Raw genomic sequence first — 27,092 nt, forward strand, 5'->3', positions numbered from 1 at the left:
AACTAACTCATGCTGAAGTACCTTGACAGGGGCCGTGGAACGGTTGAACAAAGTGGGAGGTGGGAGGCGGGGGCTGGCCGGGCACAAAATCACAATCATAATTTTATGGTCATTACTTTTTTGTACATGGTTTTGGAAAAAAATGGGGGTTGAAGCCCCCCCCCCCCTGCTTGACCAGTGAACATTTGCACCAGTGCCTTCGTCTTGCAATTACACCTTTTGTACCAAGGTTCAAGCAACTTGTTGCTGACAGATTGTCACGTTTCCCATATTGAAAGTGACTAGGAGACTGACATCCTTGTTAGAGTCTACAACAGACATGCTCCATTATTCAACCTCCCTTGACTACAAAAAATATTGATACTTCAAGACATTGTCTGTCTCCCAATACCAGGTATGAATAGATACAATCTAGATTCCTTTTAATATGTTTAACAAACTACTACAATTTTGTTATCATGAATATTGGCCCTCGCTGTATTTTGAAAACTTTTCCCATTTTGACTGCGTTTCATATGAAACTGTTGTAAATTTGTTGGATCAAATGCTTCCAAATTTAGGGCCAGATTGCACAAGAGAGCATCTAGCACTCCGGCCGCAAATTTCTTTGCGCTTCGCGCACATTTTTTTTAAAGTATCCACTTCACACTGGCCCTTTCAGGTTTCTTTGGAGTCTCATATGGCCCTTCAAAGAAAAAGTTTGAGAATCCCTGGTACAATGTGTAAGGCGGGTTATCATTCTTAGGCATGAGATGGACTCAAATATGCATGGATTGAAATTCTCATTTCATTTGCGTGGTCTTTTCATTTTAAAATCATCTCCCAGTGAGTTACGTAATGATAATTATTTCTATTCAACAGTGTTCATCAAGAAGGTAGACCGAACTAGTGTCCGACAAGGTGAGACCGCGTTACGTAATGGACCTCCTCACCGATTGGTCGGTTTAATTATCTCTAATCATGCTCCACCCATTAGATAAACTCTCGACCAATCACAACTCATAGAAGGGCTCTATAGAAGATTAAAAAATATATTACTGGGCATAAACGCAAACTTTCTCCTCTCTCTAATTTCGCTGTACAGAAGTCCATCCAAACAGAAATTAAACAGGAAAAAATGTTCTCTTTAGTCAAACAATGCATGCACAAGTTTTACACTTGATGACTGAGAGAAGAAGAGAGGGTGGGGGGGGGGGTACCAGACATAAAGAGTTTAGTAATACCGATGGGATGTGGATAATGATACAAAAAATAAAAGACTGGGTGATTTCAAAACTGTCTAATGAATTAACTTCTGAAGGTTTCCATGGCGAAGGAGAAGAGTGTAGTAGGTTTCACGGTATATCATGTATCTTTCTTTGGCAAGTGTTGGTCCTGAAAAGGACCACCTAATCTCGACGTTTTGACAAGTGTGCACTTGTCGTTCTCAGGACGGTGTTTATTGTGATGTAGAGGTTCGAGCCCTGGTCACGTCTATCGGATGGTGACGTTAAAGTGATAATTTATAGTTCGATGTATATCAACATACCAAATTGGCATTCTTATAATATGAAGGAAAAAATGGATAATTTGTAAGACAGGTCTGAAAGGATTTTATTCATAAAAATACTTGTACAAGAAATACGCAAATCTAGACAAAAAAAGTTTATCGCATTCCTGGGTGGGCTTGAACCTCTCGCTCTTTCCAGAACAAAACATAATTGGGGAAAATGAAATGCGTTGGCCGGGAATCGAACCCGGGTCAATTGCTTGGAAGGCAACTATGCTAACCACTATACCACCAACGCTTGTATATTCACCGGTGAAACTACTATACATTAAAATAAAACAACAGATGATGGTTGAGCTGGTTGATATGTATGACCCTAGTTATTTTTTATGTTTATTTTCTTCTTTTTTTTTACCTTTAATTTTTTTATGTGTATTATCCCATTCCAATTAGTATTTGATTTTGACATATTATGTAGTTAATTGAATTTTCTTGGCCTCTATCATCTTTATTCCTGCCATTATTACTATCTGTCATTTTAATCTGCACCTTAGAATGCATGTATTTTGTAATCTTTCACAATATGTAATTTCTTATAGTTTGAAGAAAAAAATAATGGTAGTTATAATCACGATGATACAGGTTTTGGCCCACGTCATTTTACCCCTGCCATTTTTACCACTGCAATGTTTATCTTGCATTAAGAATGCATAAAGTTCGTAATTAGTACTCACAATATGAGATTTCTTATATTTTGAAGAAAAATTATATTCATGATCATGATAATACAGATAAGAAGGTAGGTTATATAGCTTTTTCTGAACAAAATAGTATAGATTTACACCAAAGTGTCAATTTCTCGCTTCTGGGTGGGCTTGAACCACCAACCTTTCGGTTAACAGCCGAACGCGCTAACCAATTGCGCCACAGAAGCTTCGGTGCGGTAAAATAATACGTAATAATACGTAATGGACCTCCTCACCGATTGGTCGGTTTAATTATCTCCAATCATGCCACACCCATTAGATAAACTCTCGACCAATCACAACTCATAGAAGGGCTCTATAGAAGAGATTAAAATATATTACTGGGCATAAACGCAAACTTTCTCCTCTCTTCAATTTCGCTGTACAGAAGTCCATCCAAACAGAAATTAAACAGGACAAAATGTTCTCTTTAGTCAAACAATACAAACTATGCACAAGTTTTACACTTGATGCCTCAAAGAAGAAGAGAGGGAGGGGGGGGGGGGGCAGACATAAAGAGTTTAGTAATACCGATAGGAGATGGATAATGATGCAAAAATAAAAGGTTAAAATAAAAGACCGGGTGATTTCAAAATGAAGTAAGTGTCTAATGAATTAACTTCTAAAGCTTCCATGGCGAAGTAGAATAGTGTAGTAGGTTTCACGGTACACCATGTATCTTTCTTGGGCAAGTGTTGGTCCTCAAAAGGACCACCTAATCTCGACGTTTCGGCAAGTGTGTTCTTGTCGTCCTCAGGACTAATGAACTTGATTTTGCTCAGATAACGGGATCCGGTAGTTTCTTGTAACCCTTAACTACGTGGCAAAAAACGCCGACGTGGCATTAAGCAGGTTTCTCCCTGTGAATAACACTGTATGCTTACATGCATGCAGTACGGATACACCGATGTCCCTTTGAGTATTACACATATAATACATAATCTTATATTTACATCAAAGTTAGAGTTAGAATATACAGCATTTTATATTCCCCTTGTCTCTCGCTCGCAGTGACAGAAAGATCTCCCTTTGTCAGAACTATGTGTAGGGTAATGTATCTTTTATTTTGGAATATGAAGACTGAAGCTTACAAGTTGAGTGCACTATACGAGACTGGACTAATTATTAAAATGATTTAATTCCGATTATAATTAAAGGTCGTCGTACCTTCTTTCAATATTGGAATGAAAATCATAGAGAAAAGTTATACAAATGCAACGTAATTCCTCTATGTAGTGTTTTTTGTTTTCCAAAACAAGATTCCAATTTTCTCACATTTTGATGTTAATAGTAATGTTATGTTGCAAAATAAAATACATGTACATATTTGATATTTGATTATCATTCTGTGCATTGGTTGATGCTTACTGTAAGTTTTTATTTATATTCGTGTTTTTAATCAAATAATGCGAGAGATTTCTCGAGTTGCATTTCCAGTGCCTATTATTATAACCAGGAAATCTCCCGCACACAAGTTTTCTTAGTTACCAAGGAGACTACAAACTTGATTCGAATAAAGTTTTTCAACTTGCAGTCGTTCACGTTTAAAGCGTTGGTGGTATAGTGGTTAGCAAGTTGCATTCCAAGCAATTCCAATTAGTATTTGATTTTGACATATTATGTAGTTAATTGAATTTTCTTGGCCTCTATCATCTTTATTCCTGCCATTATTACTATCTGTCATTTTAATCTGCACCTTAGAATGCATGTATTTTGTAATCTTTCACAATATGGAATTTCTTATAGTTTGAAGAAAAAAATAATGGTAGTTATAATCACGATGATACAGGTTTTTGCCCACGTCATTTTTACCCCTGCCATTTTTACCACTGCAATGTTTATCTTGCATTAAGAATGCATAAAGTTCGTAATTATTCATAATATGAGATTTCTTATATTTTGAAGAAAAATTATATTCATGATCATGATAATACAGATAAGAAGGTAGGTTATATAGCTTTTTCTGAACAAAATAGTATAGATTTACACCAAAGTGTCAATTTCTCGCTTCTGGGTGGGCTTGAACCACCAACCTTTCGGTTAACAGCCGAACGCGCTAACCGATTGCGCCACAGAAGCTCCGATGGAATATGTTCGTTTTTAAAACATTATCAAGAAATCCAAAGTTACGTAATCATAGTTATTTTCCATTTAATAACTCCTCAAAGTAATCAATCCCTCCTTTTGATTAAAGAAAATGTTGAGACTAATGACAGCTATTGTTAGGCGCGGTTATGGGTAAGGGACAAAAGACCGCGTTACGTAATAGACCTCCTCACTGATTGGTCAGTTTTAATTATCTCTGATCATGCCGCTCCTACTGGATAAACTCTCGTCCAATCAAGACTCAAGAAGGTTTCATGACCCTATTACTGAGCGTCAAGATTGTTTGAGTTTGTTTGCTTTATCTTCACTTTTTTAAAATACTTTTTATTCAAGTTAATTTGATATTTTGGTAAATTAATATAAAGGGGGGATTGGGAATTGATTTTTGTGAATGTAAAGATGAGAAAGAAATCTTAGTTAAAGAGGTACAGAGTGAAAGTATGTATTTTGACGTTATTCTTGTACAATAATTTCAGACATGAAAGTGTGGGAGAGTGAGACAAGGAGAGTTAAGGAGAGAAAGCCTTAGAGAAAGATCAAGTGAAAGGAGGGGTTTGGGGATTTATTTTTGCGAATGTAAAAATGGCCTAACCCCCTCTTTTCAAAGAATGAGAGAGAAATCCTCGTTAAAGAGGTACCGAGTGAAAGAAAGAAAAAAGAGCAACATTTTTATAATAATTATGGTAATTCCGGGATATGAGGGGTCTGACTTTTTATCGTCCTGATCACGTTAAATTTGGATTTTTAAAGTGACAGAAAGGAAAATAAGGTGTCTACCCCCGTCTCTCTCTCCCTTAGCTTCCTTCTTTCTCTCTGTTATTATATACCCCCTCTCTTTCTCTCTGTTTATATCTTTGTACTCTCTTCTCTCTCTCACCTCCCCTCTCTCTGTTAGTCTCCTTTCTCCCCTCCTTCTCTGTTATATGAAAAGTATGAAGTAAATTTCAATTTGCTATAATGATAAGTCAAAGAATAATGATCTTGGCCGTGAATCGAACCCGGGTGAATTCATTAGAAGGCACCTACGCTAACCACTTTACCGCCAACCAATGATTGTTAATTATTATAATTTTATAGTTTGTCACTTTCGGGATTACTGTGCCACAATGCATTTTAATCTTTAAAGTGGACCATAAGTCAGATTCAGAACAGAATATTGCTCAGAATGTTCAATTAATATACCAAAGAATTTGAGCTTGCGCATAATTTATATATTTGCTGGTAAGAATAAAGCTAGGATGTCTTAAAACTTAGGACTTCCCATTTAAACAAAACAACAAGCAACTTTTAGTGGCCGATCCGGAAAAATGTGCCAAGCTGGATCCACCCCTCGTTAGAGGGTAACTTTATAACTTTTTCTGAAGAAAAATATATCTCGCTCCTGGGTGGGCTTGAACCACCAACCTTTCGGTTAACAGCCGAACGCGCTAACCGATTGCGCCACAGAAGCTCCGATGGGATACGTTCGTTTTCAAAACATCATCAAGAAATCCAAAGTTACGTTATCATACTTATTTTCCATTTAATAACTCCTCAAAGTAATCAATCCCTCCTTTTGATTAAAGACAATGTTGAGACTAATGACAGCTATTGTTAGGCGCGGTTATGGGAAAGGGACAAAAGACCGCGTTTCGTAATAGACTCCTCACTGATTGGTCGGTTTTAATTATCTCTGATCATGCCGCTCCCACTGGATAAACTCTCGTCCAATCAAGACTCGAGAAGGTGATTACCGAGCGTCAAGATTATTGAGTTTGCTTGCTTTATCTTTACTTTAAAAAAATACTTTTTATTCAAATCTATTTGATATCTTATTGAGATTGACCTTTGAATATCAGGAATTGTTGTTTTTCTCCTATGAGCACGATTTTAATATGGACAATCTGGAAAATAGGGCCTCTAAATATCCATAAATTATTATTAATGACTATTACATTTTACTCCCTCTTTAGTGGACGAAATGTCCTTAATACTTTTATTTTTTTGCTCGTCAAATTATCCTGGATCCGCTCCTGCTCTCGGCCAATCACGATTCGAGGCTTGTGTTCTCTTAACGGACTGATTACAAAACAAAATGAGACAAATGAGGACGTGTTAGTTTTCTCGACGTTATTTGTTTCGTCAAAGTAGATTTGTTGTACATAATTTGCGATCTGGATAGAATGTCTGCAAAAAAATAAATAAATTCGAAGGTCCACTGAATTTTATTTCCTTCCAGGGTGGGCTTGAACCATCAACCTTTCGGATAACAGCTAAGCCCGCTAACCGATTTCGCCACAAAAAAACTTCGGTGAAAGCATTGGTCTGACTAGTCACTAGAAAACATTCAAGGTTCATTCCCGCCAAAACAATATTTGTTTAAAAAGAGCGATCACTTTTATCATGTTTATTGTGATGCAGAGGTTCGAGCCCTGGTCACGTCTTTGGAATGGTGACGTTAAAATGATAAGTTATAGTTTGATGTATATCAATAAATTGTAGGAATTTTACCCAGTTGACATTCTTATAATATGAAGGAAAAAATGGATATCTGTAAGACAGGTCTGAAAGGATTTTATTCATAAAAATAATTCTTGTACAAGAAATATGTAAATCTAGACAAAAAAGTTTATCGCACTCCTGGGTGGGCTTGAACCTCTCGCTCTTTCCAGAACAAAACAAATAATTGGGGAAAACGAAATGCGTTGGCCGGGAATCAAACCCGGGTCAATTGCTTGGAAGGCAACTATGCTAACCACTATAACACCAACGCTTATATATTCCTAAGTGAAGCTACCTTCACGTTAAGTCAAAATAAATCAAGAGATGCTAGTTGTTTTTTATGTGTCTTGTCGCATTCCAATTATTATTTGCTTTTGACATATATGCAGTTAATTGATTTTTTTGTTGCCTCTCCCATCTTTATTCCTGCCATTATTACTATCTGTCATTTTTATTTACACATAAGAATGCATGTATTTTGTAATCTTTTACATTATGGAATTTCTTATAATTTGAAGGAAAAAATAATGTTAGTTATAATCACAGGTAATTCAGGTTTTTGCCTACGTCATTTTTACCACTGCAATTTTTATCTTGCATCTAAGAATGCATAAAGTTCGTAATTATTCACAATATGAAATTTCTTATAATTTGAAGAAAAAAATGATATTCATGATCACGATAATACAGATTAGAAGGTAGGTTATAGAGCTTTTCTGAACAAAATAGTATAGATTTACACCAAAATGTCTATTTCTCGCTCCTGGGTGGGCTTGAACCACCAACCTTTCGGTTAACAGCCGAACGCGCTAACCGATTGCGCCACAGAAGCTCAGATGGAATATGTTCGTTTTTAAAACGTTATCAAGGTTTCCAAAGTTACGTAATCATAGTTAGTTTCCATCTAATAATTCCTCAAAGCGATTAATCCCTCCTTTCGATTAAAGACAATGTCGAGACTAATGACAGCTATTGTTAGACGCAGTTACGGGGAGAATACAAAAGACCGCGTCACGTAATAGACCTCCTCACTGATTGGTCAGTTTTAATCATCTCTGATCATGCCGCTCCCACTGGACAAACTCTCGTCCAATCAATACTTAAGGAAGGTTTCATGAATCATGACTATATTACTGAGTGCCAAGATTGTTTGCTTTATCTTTACTTTTTTTTAATACTGTTTATTCAATTAAATATGATATCTTGGTGAACTGCCTTTAATATCGTGAGTTTTAATTTTCTCCTATAAACACGTTGTTTTTTTTTCAATCTGGACAATAATGTTCGACTCTACAGTCATGCCGTTCGTTATAGCATAGTATTATTTGGTTAATATATATGAAGCAATTAATGTCCTAATCTTTTTTTTAGGGGGGGTGGTTGAAATATACTTTGCACACGCAATCGTACTTTTTGTTTTTAGCCCCCTCCAAAATAGGGCCTTCAAATATGTATTAATACTTACACAGCAAAAAAATGTGGTGTTAACCGGTGTACATAGAGGACCACACCAGTTATCTTACACCGGTCTTAAATTGGTGGTGTTAGTTTTACACCTATAGGTGTTATTACAACACCTTTTGTTGTTACATTTACACTCTTTGGTGTCATGTTTAATAAGTAGGGTGTAATTTTAACACCTCAGGGTGTGGTCCTCTATTAACACCAATTGGTGTCAGTTTTAACACCTCAGTTTTTACAGTGTACTATTACATATCAAATTTTTACTTGGGTTTGGTTTCTTTGTACATAGGATTGCCGTTTGATCTTGTGAGAGTTGAATTTTTATTTGTTTCGTCCAAGTTGTATCTACTTTTGTGATCTGGATAAACTGTGTGGTCAAAAAGAATGGAGGGATCTTGCAACTAGAAAAAAAATTACATCGCTCCTGGGTGGGCTTGAACCACCAACCTTTCGGTTAACAGCCGAACGCGCTAACCGATTGCGCCACAGAAGCTTTGATGCAATAAATGAGAATATAGGGAATCTATCTTTCACAGACAAATTGTAATTATATTCTTCCCCTTTACTTGTAGACTGTATTAATTCGTAATAGACGTTTATCGACGATAATTCTCGCAGTAATGACAAGTCATTGATGATTTGCAACAAAATGGTTCTAATTCTGTTTTCCGTTTCAGTAAGAAAAAAAAGAATGTATTTCATTGTGTTGTTTGGTCATTATCAAATACACTTAATGAAGGGAATTATTGTGTTCTTGATATCTTTGTAAAATTCTTTGATCTTTATTCATTCAATGAATAAAAGTTGATTAAACCAATATATAAACAAATCTCTGTACCATCAAACTTAGAAATATTATATCGTAGCTTGTTGAACACATCTGTCTGTTTTCATACTTTCAATGTTGGTTTAATCCATTCCTCAAAGCAATTTAATCTACTCTTGTTTAATGAATAGAATATGCCAGTGCGATGCACGAGCTATTGTTAGGCGCGCTGAGAGATAGGAGACAAAAGACCGAGTTACGTAATAGAACTCCCCACTGATTGGACAGTTTTAATTGTATCTGATTTAGCCGCACCCATCAAAGAAACTCTCGACCAATCACGACTCGAAGAAGGGTTCATGGTATTGATTGAAATAGATTACTGGGAGTATATGAACTCAAATAAATAGAGGCTAATAATTAAACCTGAATATCATTCCGATATCTGACAGCTATTCGAAGAACACATATTTACTTTCTCGACATAATTTCACATTGACGAAGACATCGCTTATTCGTTACCTTTTGAAGTAGTGTGAACATATAATTTGCGGTTGGAACAATATCACCATCAGGATTGCAAGCATTGATAATGTAAGTATTTATTTGACAATGTCGTCCATCATACAGAAGTTATTCCCTTTGACACAAATTGCAATCAATTGAATATTTTCATCTGTCATTGTTATTACTTTGCATTTTGTGTTTGTTGAAATACTTATCTATTTTCCATCTTGTTTTCTCTTTACTCTCAGGTCGACTCAACACTTCTCCACTCGACCCACCCTCTCTCCGATGGCTGGGAATGCTAACTCACCGGTCCCCATTGAGGTACGAGAGCCCGACTTCAACAAGGCCATCGCTTCGGTCATCTGGCTTCGACATCATCGACAACCAACCTCCCGAGTGTTTAACTGCCTTGTCTCGAACTGTCCTCTCTGTCCGACCTCGAGTTCAACTGAAAGACCCTCTTCAGCGAAACTTGGGAGCGTACCACGGCCGAAATGGAGACTGACATCTGAAGCTGATCAAACCCAAGGTCGTCAACTGGTTGATACCGTCATCGACACCCTCGTCGAGCTCCAAATCCAATCGAAAGAGGCCATCACCGTGGACGTCATCCCCGCCGAAGAAGCGTCTCGCCCGATCACCTCCGTCTTCTCTCGACCACCGCCCCGTCACTCCGGAAAATCTCCGCTTCTGCTGTCCATTCTGCCCGATGTCGTTTGTCAAGAAGGACGATTTTGCCACCCATCGTCGGTTTCATCTGGGAACTAATGTCTACTACTGTCAATATTGCCAGAAGCCCTTCGGTAGTCCATTTCGATTGGTCAAACATCGTCGCGTTCACACCCTAGGACAGCCGTTTCGATGTCCGTTCAAAGGATGCCCTTCAGAGTTTACACAACAAGGAAGCCTGGACAGACACGTCAGTCAGCAGCACCGCAACGAATGGATGACAGCGTAGATCTTCCCAATGAACTTTATCAGAACTCTAAAAGTTTCCATCTCGTTGAAGTGTACTGTATCGTTGGTGGCGTCTTATTCATTTGCTTTGAATCTATCATGTTGATATGAAATTGAATAAATTGTTTTTTATATTGCATACGTACTTGTCAATGTACGTTTGAGACAGGGATAGTTAGGGTGAGAAAGAGTTAGAGAGAGATCCAGCGAAAAGTGGGATTAGGGTTTGATTTTTGCGAATGTAAAAATGGCCTAACCCCCTCTGTTCTAAGAAAGAGAAAGAAATTTTAGTTGAAGAGGTACAGAGTGAAAGAAAGATAGAAAAAAGGGCGATTTTTATAATAATTATGGTAATTCCGGCTATGAGAAGTCTGAATTTTATCGTCCTGATCATGTTAAATTTGGATTATAAAAATACAAAAAGGAAATTAGGTGTCTACCCCCGTCTCTCTTCCCCTTACCTCTCTGCTTTCTCTCTGTTATTACATACCCCCTCTCTTTCTCTTGTATGTTTATATCTTTGCACTCTCTTCTCTCTCTCACCTCCCCTTCCTCTGTTAGTCTCTTTGCTCCCCTCCCTCTCCTTCCCTGTTATAAAAAAGTATGAAGAAAATTTCAATTTGCTATAATGATGATAAGTCGAAGAATAATGAACTGTCTAACGAAGTAACTTCTGAAGTTTTCCATGGCGAAGGAGAACAGTGAAGTAGCTTCCACGGTACATCATGTATCTTTCTTTGGCAAGTGTTGGTCCTGAAAAGGACCACCTAATCTCGACGTTTTGACAAGTGTGCACTTGTCGTTCTCAGGACGGTGTTTATTGTGATGTAGAGGTTCGAGCCCCGGTCACGTCTATCGGATGGTGACGTTAAAGTGATTATTTATAGTTCGATGTATATCAACATACCAAATTGGCATTCTTATAATATGAAGGAAAATATGGATAATTTGTAAGACAGGTCTGAAAGGATTTTATTCATAAAAATACTTGTACAAGAAATACGCAAATCTAGACAAAAAAAGTTTATCGCATTCCTGGGTGGGCTTGAACCTCTCGCTCTTTCCAGAACAAAACATAATTGGGGAAAATGAAATGCGTTGGCCGGGAATCGAACCCGGGTCAATTGCTTGGAAGGCAACTATGCTAACCACTATACCACCAACGCTTGTATATTCACCGGTGAAACTACTATACATTAAAATAAAACAACAGATGATGGTTGAGCTGGTTGATATGTATGACCCTAGTTATTTTTTATGTTTATTTACTTCTTTTTTTTTATCTTTCATTTATTTTTTATGTGTATTATCGCATTCCAATTAGTATTTGATTTTGACATATTATGTAGTTAATTGAATTTTCTTGGCCTCTATCATCTTTATTCCTGCCATTATTACTATCTGTCATTTTAATCTGCACCTTAGAATGCATGTATTTTGTAATCTTTCACAATATGTAATTTCTTATAGTTTGAAGAAAAAAATAATGGTAGTTATAATCACGATGATACAGGTTTTGGCCCACGTCATTTTACCCCTGCCATTTTTACCACTGCAATGTTTATCTTGCATTAAGAATGCATAAAGTTCGTAATTATTCATAATATGAGATTTCTTATATTTTGAAGAAAAATTATATTCATGATCATGATAATACAGATTAGAAGGTAGGTTATATAGCTTTTTCTGAACAAAATAGTATAGATTTACACCAAAATGTCAATTTCTCGCTCCTGGGTGGGCTTGAACCACCAACCTTTCGGTTAACAGCCGAACGCGCTAACCGATTGCGCCACAGAGGCTTTGATGCAATAAATGAGAATTTAGAGAATCTATCTTTCACAGACAAATTGTAATTATGTTATTCCCCTGTACTTGTAGACTGTATTAATTCGCAATAGACGTTTATCGACGATAATTCTCGCAGTAATGACAAGTCATTGATGATTTGCGACAAAGTGTTTCCAATACCGTTTTCCGTTTCAGTAAGAAAAAAAGTAGTTCATTGTGTTGTTTAGTCATTATCAAATACATTTAATGAAGGAAAATTATTGTGTTCTTGATATATTTGTAACATTCTCTGATCTTTATTCATTCAATGAATTCAAGTTGATTAAACCAATATATAAAAAAATCTCTGTACCATAAAACTTAGAAAAAAATGTGCCAAGCTGGATCCACCCCTCGTTAGAGAATAACTTTTTCTGAACAAAAATATATCTCGCTCCTGGGTGGGCTTGAACCACCATCCTTTCGGTTAACAGCCGAACGCGCTAACCAAACGCGGTATAACTGCAGTTATACCAAATGCAAGTTCTTTCGGGTCACGATGGTAGCTTTATGTCCACGACAAATTATTGATTTGAAATAAACCTGTTTTATAAATATATAAATACATTCTATTAACCCGTGAATATATTCATTTTAAACATTTAAAAGAGTGTTATGTTTGAAGACAAAGTCTATTTTCGAAAGAAAAAACTGACATTTTGGGGGTAAACTAAATAAAACAGTGAAATAATGTACTGTCTGTATAGTGTGTAAGGCGGGTTATCATTCTTAGGAATGAGATGGACTCAAATATGCATGGATTGAAATTCTCATTTCATTTGTGAGGTCTTTTCATTTTAAAATCTTCTCCCAGTGAGTTACGTAATGATAATTATTTCTATTCAACAGTGTTCATCAAGAAGGTAGACTGAACTATTGTTTGACAAGGTGAGACCGCGTTACGTAATGGACCTCCTCACCGAGTGGTCGGTTTAATTATCCCTAATCATGCCCCACCAATTAGATAAACTCTCGACCAATCCCAACTCATAGAATGGCTCTATAGAAAGATTAAAAAATATATTACTGGGTTTAAATTCAAACTTTCCTCTCTCTAATTTCGCTGTACAGAAGTCCATCCAACCAGACATTGAACATGACAAAATGTTTAATTTAATTAAACAATACAGGTATAATCATGCACAATTATTATAAAATTTATGAGGAACGAGAGAAGGAGAGAGAGGGGGACGAAGCCAAGCAGACAGATAAATAATACAGAAAGTAAAATTCTAATAAGGAAAGAAGTAAATAAAGACAGGGTAATGACAAGACTAAGTTTTCCTTTCAAACTGAACTTGAGCTTGCCTGGATAACGGGTTCGGGTAGTTTCCGGCACCTCTCGGTCATAGCGACGTGGCAGAAACGCCGACGTGGCTTTAAATATGCAGGCAATGCGGTATACGGATACAGCGATCATACGTATCATACATATTCATGTAGAATTTTCAACATTTTCATCAGAGTTGGAGTTAGAATATACATCCTCTTATACCCTCTCTTTCTATTCGGTGGCAGAAAGATTTCCCCCTTTTTCAGAACGATTTGTAGGGTTGTATGATATTTCAATGAGAAAACCGAATACTATACCAATCTAGACTAATTATTAGAAGAACTGAATAAACTTTCAAAGTATATGATTATCATTAAAGATCGTCATACTTTTTTTTCAATATTGGCATAAGAATTACAAAGAAAAGTTCTAAATAAACTACAGTTTTTGTGGTTTCCAAAAAAAGATTCTAATTTTCTCAAATATGATGTTAATAATTATGTTGTTTTGAAAATCTTTGATATTTGAATATTTTGATTATCACACTGTGCAGTGGTTGATGTTTGGTGTAAGTTTTATTCATAATCGTTTTTTAATCAAATAGTGCAAGAGATTTCTCGTGTTACATTCGCAGTACCGATCCTCTATTATATTCTGGAAATCTCCCGCGCACATCAATTTTCCCTGGTTACCAAGAAGACGACAAGCCAAATTTGAATAAAGTTTACCACTTCGCGCACAAGCAAAGCGTTGGTGGTATAGTGGTTAGCATAGTTGCCTTCCAAGCAATTGACCCGGGTTCGATTCCCGGCCAACGCATTTCTTTTTCTCTAAACCACAAAAATCTGCTCACATGCAGATCTAATAGTGTCGATCATGTATTCTTTTCTCTTTAATTTTCATTTTAAGCACATTTCATGAAATTCAACACATAACTACAAACAAAATGTAGTTTTATCGGCGTTTAAACATGACTGTCTGTTTTAATACCGTTGCTCTGTAAGTTAAATTGCAAGTTAAATGGTCCCTGGCTTCGTCCATCTAGCTATAATTTTTTAATTGCACATTAAAAGCAGAATACTGGTCCTCCATATCCGATCGCAAGAGACCATCATCATGGACGTCATCTCCGCCGAAGAACCGTCTTGCCCGATCACCGTCTTTTGTCTTCCTTTAATCATAGCCCAATAAGGAAAGATGGGGGGGGGGGGGGAGGGGGCTTACATGGAGTGCGAGCGAGGTAGAAATCGAGAGAGGGTAAAGAGCAGTGACGATATATTATGTTATACTGATATTCTAAAGAAACAAAAAAAAAATGGTGAAGGAGAAAAAGAAAGAATAGAACTAAGGCCAAAGTCCACCCCAAAGCGTGTTGATTTTAACAAAATTTCAAGCTAGCAATTTTGACATTCCAAAAGATGGAGATAAGTGAGACAGAGAAAAACTCGGAGAAGGGTGGGGGGGGGGGGGTTACGAAAGCTATTCATATACATGATTAATGATGATTAATGCAGATTTGTGGAATAATTTCAGAACTGAAAGCTGCATGGGGAGAAAGAATCCATCAAGAAAACAACATAACATAAGTAGGATTAAATCAGAAGCAAATATCAAGAAAGAAAGGTTATTACTTTCACCCACTATAGGAATCCGATGAGATTGACCTGGCATGCCTGGGATTACAGGTTCGGATAATTCCGGCACCCATCGGTGTATATAGCTACGTGGCAAAAAACGCCGACGTGGCTTCAATCGACTTCTCCGTGTAAAATACACTACGATCGGACACTGACAGCGAAATCTCGAACACACATCCAGACACGAATGGTTGACAGGTACACAAAAGTTTGAAAAAAATAGTAACGACAAAAGTATTTCGTGTACAATTCATACAATGAATGAATAAAGGGATGACAAAAAGTATAAGTATCTGAGTATACTCACTAATAATTCCCTCTCCATACTCACTATTTCCCTATTATATTGTAAAAGGATTTCCCACTTTTTGTTAGAAAAAGTGATAATTCTATAGATATTGTGCATTCTAATATTAGCGAAGTATTTGGCCCTACCAAATTCAAATTTGTTTTTATTGGTACAGTGGATATTGAAGCTATCAAATTAAAATAATGAAACGGGACAAGATGGGATTAGATCAATCATAAGAAGAATTTTATTAACCCATGATCGTGATTATCAGGATTTTCCAAATATGTATCTTCAAATCATCAGTGAATTGTATAAAAATGCCTAGTAATTTCTTTATTTTGCAGACATTTGATTTTTTTAATACAAATTATGATTTTCTCGAAATTTTCTTTTACTTCAAATGAAATCAATTCATTGTTGATTTAATATTTATTTTCATATTCATTCTTGCTATTTTGATAGATCTTAGTTTTATTTCAATCCGTTTTCTTTTTGTTGCCTATTCATTTTATGACTCGATTGATTCCGACATTTCAATTTCCAGGGACGCTATATACTTCTACCATCTGGAACTAATCCACCAAAGTTTTGGGTTACCAAGGAAACGACAAATTCGACTCGAATAAACTTCATGAACTCACACGAGGAGCCGTGCGAAGCGTTGGTGGTATAGTGGTTAGCATAGTTGCCTTCCAAGCAATTGACCCGGGTTCGATTCCCGGCCAACGCAATTCTTTTTTTTCCTCTGTTTCTTGTACGAGAGCAAAATATGCTCACACAAACTTCTGATACTGTTAGGTTGCATCAATTCAAACCCCTTTGGATTCATTTATGGATTGATTTTAAACACAAAACATAAAGCGACAAACATTTTCCCCCTTTTCTTAACTTGCTTTAGTTTTTTCCTATTGAACATTGAATATGATTTGATCTATTTTATTCTATCATAAAATAGCCATTGTTTAGCTAATGGATATTTTTCAAAGAGGCCGTGCAAATAAATACATAAAAACAATTCTTTATATCAAATGTAAAAATAATGTTATTTCATTCACATACAATTATCTTAATCAGTTTTAATCTTTATTACTTGCAGTATGTCAGAGGGCTTCCTAGCATATCAACAAGATTATGGAAATGGGATTCCAAGTGTTGAAATAATAATTTTTTTAAAGAAAAATAATTTGCTTTAATAGAAAGACCCAAGTCTCAGTCAAATCACTTGTTCTTTCTACTCAGTGAGCTTTGACGATGTACAGTTGGTATTCTACTTGTATTAATTTTCAGATAATAATGCATCGAAGCTTCTGTGGCGCAATCGGTTAGCGCGTTCGGTTGTTAACCAAAAGGTTGGTGGTTCAAGCCCACCCAGGAGCGAGATAAAATCATTTTGGCGGTAAAATTCATCACGTATAGTGTCTTTCCCCAAAATAGTTCAGAGAACGCAGAGTTGAACATAATCATCATAATACTTGGATAATTGATATATGTTTTTTTTTATTTCTGTTTTATTTCTTTTATTTCTTTATTCCATAAAACAATATTATCATTTCTTTAAAGAAATAAATGCTATTCTATTTTGTCTTTTGTCAATAGACTGCACGACATGTCATTTTTTTAAAGAATGAAGACTTTAATTGTTATTATGTATATCGTTTATAGGAATTTATTTGATTTTTACATAATTTGAAGGAAAAAAAAATACACATCTGTATTACAGGTCAGAAGGAATTACAAAAATTATTCCTGTAGGCGAAATGTGTTCATTCAGACAAAAAACATCTCGCTCCTGGGTGGGCTCGAACCACCAACCTTTCGGTTAACAGCCGAACGCGCTAGCCGATTGCGCCACAGAAGCTTCGACGTAAGTATTGGTCTAGCGAGTCACTAGAAAACATTCAGTTTCAATTCAGAAAAAAACCTTTGTTTAAAAAGAATGTAGACTTGAATTGTAAAAGTATATTTCGTTTATATAGGAATATACAAAAAAAATTGATTTTCATATCATTTGAAGGAAAAAATACACATCTATATAATATGTCAGTAAGGATTTAAAACTATTCTTGTAAGCGAAATATGTCGATTCAGACCAAAAAAAACTCGCTCCTGGGTGGGCTCGAACCACCAACCTTTCGGTTAACAGCCGAACGCGCTAGCCGATTGCGCCACAGAAGCTACGATGTGGAACCGCACTTAATCTAAGTTAATATATTTAAAGATAAACATTGCAAACATCCACAAAAGCTGGGTGAAATGGTTGTTTTTTCCATGCACTGTTTACTCGACGAACTTATAAGTAATCTCACATAACAAGTACGTCGGAAGTTTGAAAAATATAGAAATAAAAGGTCATTCAGAACAAAAAAGAACGACAAACACATTTCGTGTATAGCTTTCCCCTTCTGTTAAAATATTGATTAGTTTTGTATATCGCTTCTTGTCAATTGAGAATAAATATAACAATTTTGTATTATCGGAACAGTAGTGCTAGCAAATTGTTATAATTTTGAGATAGTATATCAATCAGAAGAATGTTATTATAAGTTAAACATATATGAGTGTCAATAAGGATTCTCCTAATATTTGTCTCAAAACAGTTATTGTATACGAATGTAATTAATATTCCTTTGCAGTCTTTTGTGATTTTACGAGACGAATTGAAAATTTTCTCGATTTTTTTTCAATTAAACAACTTATTGCTGTTGAATATTTGATTTTATTTTCATCACTGCTATTTTGGTGGACTTTTAAATTGGATTTGTATTTTGATTTATTCTTTTCATGACGCGATCGATTCCGAGCTTTCCATTTACGTCAAAGATATATAATTATCATAAAGGATTCTCTTAATATTTGTCTAAAAACCATTATGAAATTGTATACGAATTTCATTAATATTCCTTTGCAGTCTTTTGTGCTTTTACGAGACGAATTAAACATTTTCTTTTACCTGAACACCTTATTGCTGTTGAATATTTGACTTTATTTTCATTCCTGCTATTTTGGTGAACCTTAGTTTTTAATTGTTTCATGCTTTCTTCTTTTCATGACGCAAATGATTCTCAGCTTTCCATTTCCAGGGACTTTGAACTTGTACAATCTGGAAATAATCCGCACATGACGACAACTCGACTCGAATGATGTTTATGAGCTGAGAAGTGAAATCGAATAAAGCGTTGGTGGTATAGTGGTTAGCATAGTTGCCTTCCAAGCAATTGACCCGGGTTCGATTCCCGGCCAACGCAATATTTTTTTCCCAAAATATCCTCACACAAACTTCTGATACTGTTGGGGTGCATCCATTCAAGCGGTCACATGTGACTTTATTTATTGACTGCATTGGCGGCGGAAGCCAAAAATTTTAGGGGGTGTCCACCTGAAATTTTGGGATGGACACAAAAAAAAATTGGACAAGAGCCCCCAAAAAGGTTATCAACCTAAATTTTAGGAGTGGCTAACAAAAAAATTTTGACAAGCAATAAAAAAAAAAAAAAGGTCATCAACCTAAATTTTAGGGGGGGACAACACACGTTTCAGGGGGGGGGGGGAATCTACGTGAATTTAGGGGGGACGCAGGAAAAAAAATTGACAAGCAAAAAAAAAAAGGTTATCAAAATTTTTTTTTGGGGGGGGACCGCCCCCACCTAAAATTTAAGGGAAACGTCCCCCCCGCTTCCACCGCCTATGATTGACTGATTAAAAACATCAAACATAAAAGCAATAAACATTTCCCTCATTTCTTGACTTGTTCTAGTCCTTTTCTATTCTATTTGATATGATTTGACCTATTTTATTTCACCACTGTAAAATAACAATCCATTAACTAATGGCTATCTTTCAAAGAGGCCGTGCATATAAACATGTGAAAACAATTCATTATTATATTGAATGTAAGAATAATGTTATTTCATTCACATACAATTATTTTAATCAGTTTTAATCTTTATTTCTTACAGTATGTCAGAGGGCTTCCAAACACGTCAACAAGATTATTTATATATGGAAAAGGGATTCCAAGTGTTGAAATTATATGTTTTTAAGAAAAATAATTGATATAGAGTAGTGGTATGTGGTTGATATCAATTTGAAATAAATATTTTCTTTTAAGAACAATTATTTGCTTTAATAGAAAGACCCAGTCAACTCACGTGTTCGTTCTACTCAGCGAGCTGTGACGATGTGCAGTTGACATTTTACTTGAATTAAGTTTTCCCATAATAATGCATCGAAGCTTCTGTGGCGCAATCGGTTAGCGCGTTCGGCTGTTAACCGAAAGGTTGGTGGTTCAAGCCCACCCAGGAGCGAGATAAAATCATTTTGGCGGTAGAATTCATCACGTATATTGTCTTTTTCCCCAAATAGTTTAGAGAACACAGAGTTGAACATAATCATCATAATACTTGGATAATTGATATATGTTTTTATTTCTTTATTTCATCAAACAATATTATCATTACTGTAAAGAAAGAAATGCTATTCTATTTTTTTCTATTTGTCAACAGACTGCACGACATGTCATTTTTTTAAAAGAATGAAGCCTTGAATTGTGATTATGTATATTGTTTATAGGACTTTATAAATTTGATTTTCACATAATTTGAAGGGAAAAATACACATCTGTATTACAGGTCAGAAGGAATTACAAAAATTATTCTCGTTGGCGAAACATGTTGATTCAGACAAAAAAATATCTCGCTCCTGGGTGGGCTCGAACCACCAACCTTTCGGTTAACAGCCGAACGCGCTAGCCGATTGCGCCACAGAAGCTCCGATGAGGTGCTGTATTTTATGTTAATTCATTTAATGATAAACATTCGAACGTCTACAAAACCTGCTCGAATAATGGATGATTCTTCTATGCACAGTTTACTCGATGAACTTAGAATCCATAAGTAATCTTACACTCTAAATTGCAAGGATTTAACATCAATCCATATAGGTGGATTGCATTTAGGGACAAATCGAATTTCGGATTTAGTTTTAATCCTAAAAAAATATTTTTCTAAAGCTCAAGGGATTTGAAAATGATTTTGATATTAAAAAAGAGTGTTTAGGATTTAAACTTAATCCCAAATTCGATTGGATAGGTAGCTTCCGGTACTTCTCAGTGTATAGCTGCATGGCAAAATCGCCGACGTGGCTATTACTGATAGTCCAGGATAGGCCCCATAGGAAATTGACCAAACCTTGTTTTTTTATATATACAATATGTTTTGATGGTTTCTTGTCAATTCGAGGGTGCTGATTACGAATCTGAATGATGCCACTCGTGTAACCTTGAGCATTTTCCGCAAATTGGCAAAATCCAATATGGCCGCCAAAATATGCAAATTACCCATGAAATTCATAAAATTGTCCGCACATTGGCTGTGAAATGCATGAAATTGTGTGGCAGGAGTGAAATACAATCTTAAAAAATAATTTTTGACAAAATATTTATCTTCCTGATATTCAAAATGGCCGCCATAGGCCATTGTATACACTATCATGTACAATATGAATAGGGAAAACTAATTTTCACAAAAATGAGCACTAAATTGCAAAAATCGCGATGTATGAACGAAGTAATATATGCAAATCATCATTACTAATGAGATATATTACTTATTATGTCAAATATGGGAACATTGCTGTATTTCGATATCTAAAATAGCCGCCACTGGCCCAAAGAGTATTATGTACAATGGCAATGGCCGGGGGCAAAAAAATGAGAAGATTGAGCATTAAAATGCATATTATTAAGATAAACGAGTGGAATACTGACTAAAAACATAGTTGTAAATATGCCATTTATGTGGTAAATGCTGTATTTTGAAATTCAAAATGGCCGCCATAGCCCCTATCTTCATCATGTATAATGCGAATAGAGAAACTAATTTTCACACGAGTAAGAAACATAAAATGCATGTAATTGTGATCTATGAGTAAAATATTGTCTGACAACATGTTTTATAGCAAGACATATCATTTCTTTTGTCATGCATGAGATAAATACTGTATTATGAAATTCAAAATGGCTCCTATAGGCCCTAACAGTATTATCTACAATGTGAATTGGGACATATAATTTTGTACGAATTTGGATTTGCTTGACTATGACATCCATATAATCCTGTTGTATGAGTAAAACGTTGTTTGAAAACATTTTTTTTAATCATCGCATTTCTTCTTTCATATAAGTGATAAATACTGTATTTTGACATTCAAAATAACCTCTAAAAGCCCTAACTAAATTATGTAACATGCGAACAGGGAAACTAATTTTCACAAGAGTGAGAATCATAAAATGCATATAACTGTGATGTATGGGTAAAGATATTGTCTTAAACATTATTTCTAACTAAATACATCACATATGGGTCGTGGACATGGTGGAGGTAATAAATGGTGTACTTTGAAATCCAAAATGGCTGCCATAGGTCCTAAAAGTATTGTGTACATTGTAACATGGGACATATAATTTTGACAGAATTTGGCTTTGCTTGACTCTAAATATTGCATATAATTGTGAATTGTGATGTAAAGGTGAATAATTGTCTAAAACCATGGTTTCTAACTAGATATATCATAATGTTGTGTAATTAAGGTGATAAATGCTGCATTTTTAAATTGAAAATGGCCACCATAGCCACTTATCTTATAATATACATTTTGGGTGGAGACAAATCATGTTCACAAAAAGGGAATATGGCAGCCATTTTGAATGTTGAAATACAGTATTTATCACCTAAATTACATAAGATATGATATATTTTGTTATAAATAATGTTTTCAGACAACGTTCCACTCATACATCACCATTTGACCAAGCAAAGCCAAATTCTGTTCAAATGATTTTGTTCCCATTCATATTGTGTATAATACCGTAAGGGACTGTAGCGGCCATTTTAACTTAAAAATAACCGTATTATCACCTAACTGGCAGAATAAATGATATATCTTAATAGAAATTATGCTTTCAGACAATATTTTACTCATAGATCACTATTACGTGCATTTATGGTGCTCACTCCTGTGAATATTGGTTTCCCACTTTGCATTGTACATAATACGGTTAATGTCGATGGCGGCCATTTTGAAAGTCGAAATACAATATTTAACACAAACTTAAAACCTGAATGATATATTTCGTAAGAAAATAAGTTTTTAGACAGTATCCAATTAATTTATCACATATATATGCATTTTAGCGCTCACTCTTGTGATTTCTTTTCTCCCATTTCTCATTTCTGTATAATACTTTTAGGGCCTTTGGCAGCCATTTTGAATATCAGAATACAACATTCACCACATACATGGCATATTAGTAATATATTCCGTTAATAATTATGTTTATCAGTATTCCAACTGTTTAATCTTCATAATAAGCATTTTAGTGATCACTCTTGAGAATTTTTTGGCCCCCATTGCCATTGTACACAATACTGTTTGGGCCAGTGGCGGCTATTTTAGATATCAAAATACTGCAATTTTCCCATATATGACATTACAAATGCTATATCTCGTTAGTAATGGTGATTTGCATATATTACTTCGTTCATACATCGCGATTTTTTGCAGTTTAGTGCTCATTTTTGTGAAAATTAGTTTTCCCTATTTATATTGTACATGATAGTGTATACAATGGCCTATGGCGGCCATTTTGAATATCAGGAAAATATTTTTTTGTCAAAAATTATTTTTTAAGATTGTATTTCACTCCTGCCACACAATTTCACGCATTTCACAGCCAATGTGCGGACAATTTTATGATTTTCATGGGTAATTTGCATATTTTGGCGGCCATATTGGATTTTGCCAATTTGCGGAAAATGCTCAAGGTTACACGAGTGGCATCATTCAGATTCGTAATCAGCACCCTCGAATTGACAAGAAACCATCAAAAAATATTGTATATATAAAAAATCAAGGTTATGCCTCTTCTATCCTGGACTATGACTCCTTCTGGTGAACTTACCACTTTCCTGACTATACTACGGTCGAACATTGACAGCATGAAAGTAAACTTCTATCTGCAGACTGACAGGAAAATCTCGCGAAATGTCACTGTCACGTAACAAGTACAGCGAAAGTTTGAACAAATATCGAAATTAAAGGCCCGTCAGAACAAATAGTATGACAAACATATTTGGTGTAAAACTTTATCAGTGAATAGATATGTATCAAAGAGAGTCATTATGTCTTTTGTATTGTACACTTGCTAACAATTCACTATACATACACATATATGTTTTTAAAAAAGACTGAATTCCCTCTTTTGTTACTTAAAAAATATTGATAAGTTCTGTTTATCGCTTCTTGTCAACTGAGAATAAGTATTATCGGAACCGTGGTGCTAGCAAATTATTACAAGTTTGATATCATATCAATCAGAATTTTATTATACGTCAAAGGTATATAATTATCATAAAGGATTCTCTTAATATTTGTCTAAAAACCATTATGAAATTGTATACGAATTTCATTAATATTCCTTTGCAGTCTTTTGTGCTTTTACGAGACGAATTAAACATTTTCTTTTACTTGAATGAACACCTTATTGCTGTTGAATATTTGACTTTATTTTTATTCCTGCTATTTTGGTGAACCTTAGTTTTTAATTGTTTCATGCTTTCTTCTTTTCATGACGCAAATGATTCTCAGCTTTCCATTTCCAGGGACTTTGAACTTGTACAATCTGGAAATAATCCGCACATGACGACAACTCGACTCGAATAATGTTTATGAGCTGAGAAGTGAAATCGAATAAAGCGTTGGTGGTATAGTGGTTAGCATAGTTGCCTTCCAAGCAATTGACCCGGGTTCGATTCCCGGCCAACGCAATATTTTTTTCCAAAATATCCTCACACAAACTTCTGATACTGTTGGGGTGCATCCATTCAAGCGGTCACATGTGACTTTATTTATTGACTGCATTGGCGGCGGAAGCCAAAAATTTTAGGGGGTGTCCACCTGAAATTTTGGGATGGACACAAAAAAAAATTGGACAAGAGCCCCCAAAAAGGTTATCAACCTAAATTTTAGGAGTGGCTAACAAAAAATTTTTGACAAGCATTAAAAAAAAAAGGTCATCAACCTAAATTTTAGGGGGGACAACACATTCAGGGGTCCACGTGAATTTAGGGGGGGGGGGGACGCAGGAAAAAAAATTGACAAGCAAAAAAAAAAGGTTATCAAAATTTTTTTTGGGGGGACCGCCCCCACCTAAAATTTAAGGGACACGTCCCCCCCCGCTTCCACCGCCTATGATTGACTGATTAAAACATCAAACATAAAAGCAATAAACATTTCCCTCATTTCTTGACTTGTTCTAGTCCTTTTCTATTCTATTTCTATTTGATATGATTTGACCTATTTTATTTCACCACTGTAAAATAACAATCCATTAACTAATGGCTATCTTTCAAAGAGGCCGTGCATATAAACATGTGAAAACAATTCATTATTATATTGAATGTAAGAATAATGTTATTTCATTCACATACAATTATTTTAATCAGTTTTAATCTTTATTTCTTACAGTATGTCAGAGGGCTTCCAAACACGTCAACAAGATTATTTATATATGGAAAAGGGATTCCAAGTGTTGAAATTATATGTTTTTAAGAAAAATAATTGATATAGAGTAGTGGTATGTGGTTGATATCAATTTGAAATAAATATTTTCTTTTAAGAACAATTATTTGCTTTAATAGAAAGACCCAGTCAACTCACGTGTTCGTTCTACTCAGCGAGCTGTGACGATGTGCAGTTGACATTTTACTTGAATTAAGTTTTCCCATAATAATGCATCGAAGCTTCTGTGGCGCAATCGGTTAGCGCGTTCGGCTGTTAACCGAAAGGTTGGTGGTTCAAGCCCACCCAGGAGCGAGATAAAATCATTTTGGCGGTAGAATTCATCACGTATAGTGTCTTTCCCCCAAATAGTTTAGAGAACACAGAGTTGAACATAATCATCATAATACTTGGATAATTGATATATGTTTTTATTTCTTTATTTCATCAAACAATATTATCATTACTGTAAAGAAAGAAATGCTATTCTATTTTGTCTATTTGTCAACAGACTGCACGACATGTCATTTTTTTAAAAGAATGAAGCCTTGAATTGTGATTATGTATATTGTTTATAGGAATTTAAACATTTGATTTTCGTATAATTTGAAGGAAAAATACACATCTATATAACACGTCAGTAAGGTTTAAAATATTCTTGTAAGCGAATGTCGATTTAGACAAAAAAACATCTCGCTCCTGGGTGGGCTTGAACCACCAACCTTTCGGTCAACAGCCGAACAGAAGCTTTGACGTAACCATTTTTCTGGCAAGTCAATAGAAAACATTTACGTTTCATTTCAGAAAAAAGACACTTGTTTGAAAAGAATGACTTAAATTGTAATAATATATTGTTTTAGTATATAGGAATATACACAAATAATTGATTTTCATATAACTTCAAGAAAAAAATACATATTTACACTACAGGTCAGAAAGGATTAAAAATATATTCTTGTAAGCGAAATATGTCGATTTAGACAAAAAAATATCTCGCTCCTGGGTGGGCTCGAACCACCAACCTTTCGGTTAACAGCCGAACGCGCTAGCCGATTGCGCCACAGAAGCTACGATGTATACTGGCGTATTTAATTTGTTAATTTATTTAATGATTAACATTGCAAACGTAGATAAAAGCTGCTCGAAACAGTTGGGTTTTCTATGCACCGTTTACTTGACGAACTTAGAATCCATAAGCAAATTTACACTCTAAATTGCAAGGATTTTAAGTAAATGCAGATGGAATGTCTTTAGGGACAAATCCAACTTCCGATTTACTATTAATCCTATTTTTGTGTGTAAAGCTCACGGGATATGAACGTGAGTTTAAGATTAAACATTAATGATTAGTTCTTAACTACAGTCCATCTGGATTTATTTTAACTTCCTGCAATTTAGAGTCCAATTATGCGTGTAGGAAACCGAAGGCATATTAAGTGATTAAGAATTAAATTCATTCGACACAATCAGTTGAATTAGACATTTATATGCATATACACATTTTACCAAATTACTAATACTATGCTGCACTATTCTACCATCTGTCCAATAAAATTTTACGGAAAAAAACAATTGAGTGCCCTGATGTTGCGATTATTAATAAAACTTTGTTTAATTTATTACGTAACAATAATGCTTTTCATTCAACGACACTACATCAAACAATTTAATCCACTTATTGACAGGGAAATACAGAGGAAGGGCTTGTCGGGTACGGTGAGAGAGGGATCGAGTGACGTATTATAGTTTCTTTCACTGATTGGTCCATTTTAGTGGCCTGCATCATGCCACACCCACCATAGAAACTCTCGACCAATCACGACTTGAGGAGGTTGAACCAGTTTGATGAAGGAATAATAGGAGAGAAGACGGTCTGAGGAGAAAGCGGAAAATGGCGTAGAATGTGCGCGCGAGAGAAGGAAAGGGTAAATGAGAAATATAGGTAAATATAGCGAGTGAAATATATAGTAATATATAAGCGTTGAT

General features: G+C 35.3%; 1 protein-coding gene and 20 non-coding genes across 21 annotated transcripts; 8 read left to right on the forward strand and 13 right to left on the reverse strand.

Moving 5' to 3' along the window:
• Nucleotides 1–1,715: 1,715 nt before the first annotated feature.
• TRNAG-UCC lies at nt 1,716–1,787 on the reverse strand. Its single transcript has one exon. It is a non-coding gene; the product is annotated as a tRNA-Gly (tRNA).
• A 562-nt stretch (nt 1,788–2,349) lies between these two features.
• On the reverse strand, nt 2,350–2,423 carry TRNAN-GUU. Its single transcript has one exon. It is a non-coding gene; the product is annotated as a tRNA-Asn (tRNA).
• Nucleotides 2,424–4,240: 1,817 nt separating this feature from the next.
• Nucleotides 4,241–4,314, reverse strand: TRNAN-GUU. Its single transcript has one exon. It is a non-coding gene; the product is annotated as a tRNA-Asn (tRNA).
• A 1,403-nt stretch (nt 4,315–5,717) lies between these two features.
• TRNAN-GUU lies at nt 5,718–5,791 on the reverse strand. Its single transcript has one exon. It is a non-coding gene; the product is annotated as a tRNA-Asn (tRNA).
• A 1,230-nt stretch (nt 5,792–7,021) lies between these two features.
• On the reverse strand, nt 7,022–7,093 carry TRNAG-UCC. The gene has a single exon. It is a non-coding gene; the product is annotated as a tRNA-Gly (tRNA).
• A 487-nt stretch (nt 7,094–7,580) lies between these two features.
• TRNAN-GUU lies at nt 7,581–7,654 on the reverse strand. The gene has a single exon. It is a non-coding gene; the product is annotated as a tRNA-Asn (tRNA).
• A 1,051-nt stretch (nt 7,655–8,705) lies between these two features.
• Nucleotides 8,706–8,779, reverse strand: TRNAN-GUU. The gene has a single exon. It is a non-coding gene; the product is annotated as a tRNA-Asn (tRNA).
• Nucleotides 8,780–9,466: 687 nt separating this feature from the next.
• On the forward strand, nt 9,467–10,623 carry LOC121426507. Its single transcript, XM_041622839.1, has 2 exons — nt 9,467–9,646; nt 9,808–10,623. Coding segments are annotated over exons 1-2 (525 nt in total). The 5' UTR covers nt 9,467–9,644; the 3' UTR covers nt 10,331–10,623.
• Nucleotides 10,624–11,613: 990 nt separating this feature from the next.
• Nucleotides 11,614–11,685, reverse strand: TRNAG-UCC. The gene has a single exon. It is a non-coding gene; the product is annotated as a tRNA-Gly (tRNA).
• Nucleotides 11,686–12,247: 562 nt separating this feature from the next.
• TRNAN-GUU lies at nt 12,248–12,321 on the reverse strand. Its single transcript has one exon. It is a non-coding gene; the product is annotated as a tRNA-Asn (tRNA).
• A 2,048-nt stretch (nt 12,322–14,369) lies between these two features.
• TRNAG-UCC lies at nt 14,370–14,441 on the forward strand. Its single transcript has one exon. It is a non-coding gene; the product is annotated as a tRNA-Gly (tRNA).
• A 1,768-nt stretch (nt 14,442–16,209) lies between these two features.
• On the forward strand, nt 16,210–16,281 carry TRNAG-UCC. Its single transcript has one exon. It is a non-coding gene; the product is annotated as a tRNA-Gly (tRNA).
• A 573-nt stretch (nt 16,282–16,854) lies between these two features.
• TRNAN-GUU lies at nt 16,855–16,928 on the forward strand. The gene has a single exon. It is a non-coding gene; the product is annotated as a tRNA-Asn (tRNA).
• Nucleotides 16,929–17,335: 407 nt separating this feature from the next.
• On the reverse strand, nt 17,336–17,409 carry TRNAN-GUU. The gene has a single exon. It is a non-coding gene; the product is annotated as a tRNA-Asn (tRNA).
• Nucleotides 17,410–17,652: 243 nt separating this feature from the next.
• Nucleotides 17,653–17,726, reverse strand: TRNAN-GUU. Its single transcript has one exon. It is a non-coding gene; the product is annotated as a tRNA-Asn (tRNA).
• A 998-nt stretch (nt 17,727–18,724) lies between these two features.
• TRNAG-UCC lies at nt 18,725–18,796 on the forward strand. Its single transcript has one exon. It is a non-coding gene; the product is annotated as a tRNA-Gly (tRNA).
• A 985-nt stretch (nt 18,797–19,781) lies between these two features.
• On the forward strand, nt 19,782–19,855 carry TRNAN-GUU. The gene has a single exon. It is a non-coding gene; the product is annotated as a tRNA-Asn (tRNA).
• Nucleotides 19,856–20,244: 389 nt separating this feature from the next.
• On the reverse strand, nt 20,245–20,318 carry TRNAN-GUU. The gene has a single exon. It is a non-coding gene; the product is annotated as a tRNA-Asn (tRNA).
• A 3,983-nt stretch (nt 20,319–24,301) lies between these two features.
• TRNAG-UCC lies at nt 24,302–24,373 on the forward strand. Its single transcript has one exon. It is a non-coding gene; the product is annotated as a tRNA-Gly (tRNA).
• A 974-nt stretch (nt 24,374–25,347) lies between these two features.
• On the forward strand, nt 25,348–25,421 carry TRNAN-GUU. Its single transcript has one exon. It is a non-coding gene; the product is annotated as a tRNA-Asn (tRNA).
• Nucleotides 25,422–26,100: 679 nt separating this feature from the next.
• On the reverse strand, nt 26,101–26,174 carry TRNAN-GUU. Its single transcript has one exon. It is a non-coding gene; the product is annotated as a tRNA-Asn (tRNA).
• Nucleotides 26,175–27,092: the final 918 nt, after the last annotated feature.

The sequence above is a fragment of the Lytechinus variegatus genome, chromosome 13 (genome assembly GCF_018143015.1).
Source record: "Lytechinus variegatus isolate NC3 chromosome 13, Lvar_3.0, whole genome shotgun sequence".
Classification (NCBI taxonomy): domain Eukaryota; kingdom Metazoa; phylum Echinodermata; class Echinoidea; order Temnopleuroida; family Toxopneustidae; genus Lytechinus; species Lytechinus variegatus.